Below are 6904 nucleotides of genomic sequence, written 5' to 3'. Positions count from 1 at the left end.
AATCAATATGCAGACTCTTCACGTGAGCCATCCATGTTCCATTCTCAAACTATTAATAGATCCTCTTAATATAAAATATAAAAAGAATATTATTTAATATAAAAGAAAATTATTTCCAAATCGAGAAATTAATCTTTAATCTAATCTAGAAACTTTATTCGTTGGCACAAAACAGATAGTAGTTTCGTTGCAGATTATATGTTGTGTCACTGCGAGACACGTAAAAATTTCTTAACTACATTCTCCCGGTCGTTGTACCGAGAATCGTAATAAAATTGAAAAGACTATATCTCGCTTGGACGATAATGCCGATGTCGATCCGAGCGCGATCCCTCGCAGCAAGGCAGCGTCCAGAAACTCTGATCTTTACCAAAGTCCTCGCCCTGACGCAGGGTTTGCGGTAGATCGCGACCAAGCGTTTCCGGTAGGAATAATATGAGGGTGGCGGCTAAAAAGGACACGACGCCGATGATCATCATCGGTAATCCCTCCCAGATCTTGGCCTGAAACAATGAACGATTATTTGAGACGATTTTAATGAAACAAAAATTACGGAACGTTACGAAATGAAGAACGCGATTTACCGTGTCTACCACGTATGGCGCGAGGGAATGAGCAATTATACCAAAAATGTGGATCAACGAAACGCCCTGCGTTCTGATAGGCGTCGGCAGCAGCTCGGCGGCGTACTGAAGACCCACGTTGGCTGCCATATTTAGGCAAAATCGCGACAACACTGACATTATCAGTTTCGCTACAACTGAATGATGAAATGCACAAAATCACGCTGGTGGACCATCCGATTTTACTTGAGAAACGTTCGAATCTACGTATGCGTATGCTCACTCGACTGCAACAGCAGTTCGGCAAAGCTGAAGAGGCAAGTCATGGCCAGAGTGATAAATCCGCAAAATCTGCGACCCCAGCGATCCAGCAGCAACGTCAGCAATAGTCCGGCCGGCAGCTCGGTCGCGCAGGCGACGGAGAAGGACACAAACACCGAACTTGGAATCAGCTTGAGGGAGTACACGTGGCCGTCAAAGGCTATCATCGTCAAGGACCTGGAACGTTACGAAATCCGTACGAATTTGTACGCGACACGTGTAATGCATTAAAGTAAAAGACACGAAGTATGGGATCCAATCTTGGAAATGGCACACGGTGTAAGTTGTACGGATGGGATCTGAAACGCTGCCAGAAATTTTTCCTTCAGTCCTTCATCGGTGGAGCGGATCACGTCACAACGAGTAAAGTATATCTTCAACACGGAAACGTGACGACGTCTTGTAAAATTAATGTGCTAAACGTGAAACTCAAGAGAGAACTATTACACGGCGAAGAAGCATGTGGCACAATGGAAGCTAAAGATACACTTTTACTCACCAGAAAAAGATTAGCAAGACAGCGTTCTTCGCTAAACGTGGCGATTTCAGAAGATCGAAAATGGTCGCGCTTTCCGTACGAGTATCGGATGCAGTCAAGTTCCTCTGTAAAGACGGTAAGGTGGGTGACGAAACGCAATTTGCGTTTTACGATCGAGCTTTGTCTCAATCGTACTTACGACGAAGACTTCGTAGACGGCTGGGTCGAGGCTCTTCCTGTTGACCCTTGCTATCTGCAGCAACTTTTGCACCACTTTGTCTATCCTGCCGTTGGCGACGAACCATCTTAACGTGAAACAGTGGTGCATTCAGCAGAAAGTTCGAACGGCAAGACACAGATAACTGTGAAGCGAACTCTCTTACGACTATACACGTGAACATTATTCTAGGAGCGATATCATATTATACGTATATCTGGGAGTCTGGACTGTCCACTTGAAAATCTCGCGTGCAAAACTTGTATTTATTCAATATTTATTCGATCGCAAGAGGGACGAAATCTCTTGTCATATTTTCAAGTCAAGATTAGATATATAATATTCTTGATAACGACAGTTTCAAGAATTTAGATAAATAATTCACGCAAGTCTGCATTTTACCGAGCACTTTCAGGAAGGATCCAGGGAGTGATAAAGACGCTCATCATCGGGATCGCGGTAACATAAGCGAAGAATCTCCAGTTTGCGATATAGTACGCGATCCATGGCAGGACCGTGCTTCCGACAGCAAAGTATATACCAAAAGCGACATTAACAACCAGCGTCCGTCTGTTCACGGCCATGTACTCGACCACTGTTCAAAGAGATATCATTTATCAATATATCGATCTCGAGAGGTACAATTTCATTTTCAAATCGATTCAGCCTCGATATTCGTGCCATATATATATATAAATATTAACTCATTCTCTTTTATAAATATTCATAAATTACGCGCTCGGATCGATTCTAAGGATTTCCTCATCTTACAGTCTCTTCCGGGGAGATAATCCGGGAGATAATGCCAATTATTAATCGTATGCCAGACGCATTTAACAAGCTCCACGCACTACTATTATTACTACTAGATCTATTATTTAGATTTCAATTTTGATTTACATAACGACAGAAATATGGGATAATTGAATGTTTCCACGTGCGATTCTAACGGAACATTGAAATAGATTGTTCTGCCGCGAGTGCATGGTCAAGACTATCTTGAGGCCGGCATCGCTACGAATCTCTCACCTATAATCAGCGGGATGTTGATGCAATTGTCGAAAGCCAAGCCGGTGAGAAATCTGCAGACGCCGAATGACCAGAAGGTGTTTGCGCTCGCGGTCGCGATCGAGGCCAAAAGCGCAACGCTGTTGCAAAGCATCAGGGCGGGAATCCGGCCTTTGTGATCGGCGATCCATCCAAAGAGGAAACCGCCGACGATCGAGCCGCAAAAGAAGATGGACTGTGCCGTCGAAATGAGATACTCCTGGTCGCATACCCAATCTAGCTAATCACAAAGGATCCAGAATCAGTGCGTGGGGAATGTATTATATTGTACGCGCTGAACGATCATGAGCATTTCCACCTAGACGACCATGCGAGTTGTTGCACCGCGGTAAAGCGGTAAAGCAACGTGCTATTTCTTTCTTGCCGCGCGATTGCAGTGACGAGATTGCGGATGACTGATGGCAACCTCGATTAATCGCACGATCGCCGGCAGAATTACTCATGAATCTTAATTCTCCCTCTGTATCTTTTATCTCGTGTGCACCGTGACGCACGCATTCAAGGATATTTCACCTCAGCCGCTATGCTGGCATACGGAATCTGCGTGAAATTGTATTCCCATCGATTGCAGTCCACGGTCTGATTCGTCCTCCATTCAATCGAGCGAGTGTCTTTCCTATGATTCAGGAGAGCGGAAAAATCCAGATCCTTTCGATGGCAACGGTCGTAATACGGATAATCCTGGGACTTTGGTATGCTGATCCTCACTCTGAAAATTTTTTTATGCCATTTTAATTATAGATTATTTCGTTTCAGGAATGCCGCCAGAGGGACAAAAATGCCTGGAATCTTAACGGAAGCTGTACCGCTCTTCCTGCGTGAGGTTCAAGGAGACCAGGTCTTCTATTCTGCACCAGTGCTCCTGCGGTACCAGGGTGAGAAAAAACTGCGAAAAGTATAGGGTGGCATATGCGACGCTGTAAGGAAGTAAGCTCAGCAGAAGTAGCCACTGGTATCTGCCAAAGTCGCCGACGTACGGCAGAATATCGTCGAAAGTCTCCAACTTTGATCTTAATGTCGTGGTCTCGCTCGGATCTGTGCCATCTATGGGGTTCTTCATGCCGTTTGCATTCTTCATCATTCTAGCGGACATTGCCAAAGTTTCACACTAATGTTATTTTTTTTATTAAAGAAACAAAGAGTAGAAACAAGAGGTAATATGTTTGTGGATACATTTTAACCAGAGTTACAGGTAAAATTAGAAACTCTTTTGGGAAATAAGTCAGAGCTTTATTAAAAATTTTATCTAAATTAAAGATGTGAAAAAATTTTATCTAATTTAAAAATGTAAAGAAAGAAACATACATGTACAGTTGCGTAACGGTTGTAAGTTTGCAGTCATCTTAATTAGAATGACTGTTAGCCGTGCCAAGCAACCACTTAAGTGGGAACGATCCAAGCTGTCGATGTTGTTTCAACATAGTGGGATCAAGTGGCTCGTAACACGCGCGTCGAACAAGACAATTATGAAGATCAATCGCGAGTTTGACGACCGGTCGGGCAATTATCGACGTTGCATAGCGTCGCCTTTATATTACTTATGAAATACCGAATATTACGGCGTAGGTATACGTAGATTTACGTAACATTCACCGTAAAGTAATGCACGTGAGGTAGTTTTTAATAAATTACAGTTTAACAATAATCACGAAACGAGTATTGATATAACTTGATCGTGCACTTTGTGCGCAATTAATTAACGCTTGGCTTTTTTGTTTATAATGGATACAACTCTTTTTATTGCGAAGAGCCGAAAATATCTGTACTTGTCTTACTTGTGATATTTGTCGTATCACGGCGAATAAAATCCGAGACACACACATGATATTTTAGTGACGAGATATCGGAAATATTAGTCGAGGGTCAATGTAGGCGCAACAAATCGTGAAGAAGCATTGACGTGAGACGCTTTGATTTGATAATTTAATGAAAATATTTTTCAGTGAGCGATGCGTCTTGTAAGATTGTTCTTAATTTTGTGCGACTCAGACTAATAGCGAAATGCAAGAGCAAGCAGCGTCTTATCTTAAACTTGCTACATTTTATATATGCGCGCGCGCGCGCGCGTGTGTGTGTGTGTAAGTATGTGTAGATACGTATACATAAATAAAATTTATTGCACAATTAAAAAAATAATTCACATCTCTGTACTCACATTGAGATACTTAGCTGATTGTCCATTAAGGTTAATTATGCTTATTAAATGCTTTTTATGGAAGCTACTAGAGTAAAGTTACTTTGCAATTACAATTACAAAATGTATATAATTAATCAATATTTCATCTTGTTTTTTATCGAAACAAGTGTTCTTTTTATATAAATTAAATTAATTAAACTTGTCACTCATTTATATTTATATACGATTAACATATAATAATTCTATGCAGTACATATCTTCGCGAAGTTGGTCATTAATATTCGCTCAAACTTCAAACTTTTCAATCTCAAGCTTGTCAAAGTTTGATTACAATATATAATAAATTTGTTAATCAGTTTATTTGTGATAAAATTTTCTTTATCGCAAATAATTACTTTATTTTCAAGAAACTCTGCATCTTTAAAAACTGTAGCGTTCAAATTTTAGTGAGAGCCATTAATACTCACATTCTTATTTCTCTGTTCCAGTAATTCTACACTTTGATATACTCGGTGTGTAATTGCTATCACTGTTTTACACAGACGCAGGAACGTCAACAAGTTTAGGATCTACGTACGTAATGCCCCACGCTAAAGAAGACTTTGAAAAGAAAAGAGCACAAGCACCAATAAAGATAGGTTGAAAAAATTACACTTTGAGATTTTAATTATAAATACTGATGGTACATCTGTCGTAAATGAACCGTTTCAGCAAATAATGGTTTAACATCGAATGTCTAGTACCACCTGTGGCGGAATCTACGATCGACGAATCGATAGAGTCGATTGACGACAATGATGATGTTCCGTCGCGAAACGCAACTCGCTATGTGAAGAAGAAACCCGATTGACCACCGTTGATATACGAGCTCGTCACGAAACATGATATATTTCTGTAACGTTGCGACTATCAACGTAGCGAGAATTGCAAACGCGAGATGAAACCCAAGAGGAAGACTACGGCTATAAAACATCGGCGAAGATCATCAACCTGTCGCGGTAAGACACGCATACTCTGTCTTGAAGAAAAAAAATAATATTCAAGTTCGGCAGAGGATGCGGAGAGTTTTCTCAAAATAACACTCCGAGGTAATGATCTGAATGAAATATGATTTTTTCGCAATATTTGCAATATGTTCGCGAAATGCTTTCCTGCATTTTTGCATGATAAATTATCAGTTTTGCATGAGATCTGTGAAAATTTACAAGATGGGTAGATATGCAAATTTTCCCTAAAAGATTTGTAAACCAGGCATCACAAAAGATAATTCTCTAAAATATTTTTAAAAATGTTACTAAATTTTGACAGAGTAACGTGATAAAAGAATTTGGTTCGACACGTTTGGGGAATAAAAATTTCGTATGTTGTAAAAAGATCTTTTAAAATAGTCTTTTACATTTTATTACGATTTTTAGCTTACCTTTTTCTTCAATTGTGCAACATAAAAATTCCATTCGTAAGAGGAGTCAGCTACCAAAGTACACAAAGTTCTCGCCACCACGAAATTATATGCAAATTTGCTATTCGTGTACTTGATAATGCAAAAAAATTGACACATCATCGATCTTCGCGATGTACACGCAAGCGCATACTAAATTATTCACACAACACTATAAGACTCTTCGATCGAAAATTTCGAGTCAGCTACACACACACACACACACACACACACACACACACACACACACACACACACACACAATATACATATATGATCAAAGATTATTATAACACTGTTCAAATATATATAATTTCTGAGATTATCACGAATGTCAAGTCAATGCCAATCATCATTTTACAATCTTTTTAAACTTAAATAACTACCGGCGAAATATTGCGATAGCACAGTTATCTTAATTACTTTTCATGAAAATGTTTTACAAATAGAAGCAGCTATCCGGTTCAATCACTCACGCAACCGATTGTCACCACTTTCTTACGTGATTTGCTTGTTGAACCCATGACGATATTTGCGGCACGCAATTGCAACTGGCACGCGATTCGAGCCGTTTGGCAAGAAACCAAACTCATTCGCACATACGTCACATATGTACAATTTAATACGTAATGAAGGAAAAATTGGAAGAACAAAAATTCTATGATATAAAATTAGAGTAAAA

At 39.8% G+C, this 6904-nt stretch overlaps 1 protein-coding gene across 2 annotated transcripts; it reads right to left on the bottom strand.

Moving 5' to 3' along the window:
• Window positions 1-128: 128 nt before the first annotated feature.
• LOC105283179 (carcinine transporter) lies at window positions 129-6766 on the bottom strand. 2 transcript variants are annotated; one of them, XM_011345709.2, is made up of 10 exons: window positions 5252-6766; window positions 3454-3729; window positions 3161-3356; window positions 2609-2867; window positions 1982-2174; window positions 1562-1667; window positions 1384-1487; window positions 847-1061; window positions 585-760; window positions 129-503 (listed from the first exon to the last, which is right to left on the bottom strand). In XM_011345709.2, the coding sequence occupies exons 2-10, from the start codon at window positions 3726-3728 to the stop codon at window positions 285-287; spliced, it is 1743 nt and encodes a 580-aa protein (XP_011344011.1). In that variant the 5' UTR covers window position 3729; window positions 5252-6766; the 3' UTR covers window positions 129-284. The 2 variants fall into 2 exon arrangements, with proteins under 2 accessions (XP_011344011.1, XP_011344012.1); XM_011345710.2 differs by lacking the exon at window positions 585-760.
• Window positions 6767-6904: the final 138 nt, after the last annotated feature.

Source organism: Ooceraea biroi, chromosome 3 (assembly GCF_003672135.1).
Source record: "Ooceraea biroi isolate clonal line C1 chromosome 3, Obir_v5.4, whole genome shotgun sequence".
NCBI classification, from domain to species: domain Eukaryota; kingdom Metazoa; phylum Arthropoda; class Insecta; order Hymenoptera; family Formicidae; genus Ooceraea; species Ooceraea biroi.
This window is presented reverse-complemented; position numbering and strand designations above follow the sequence as displayed.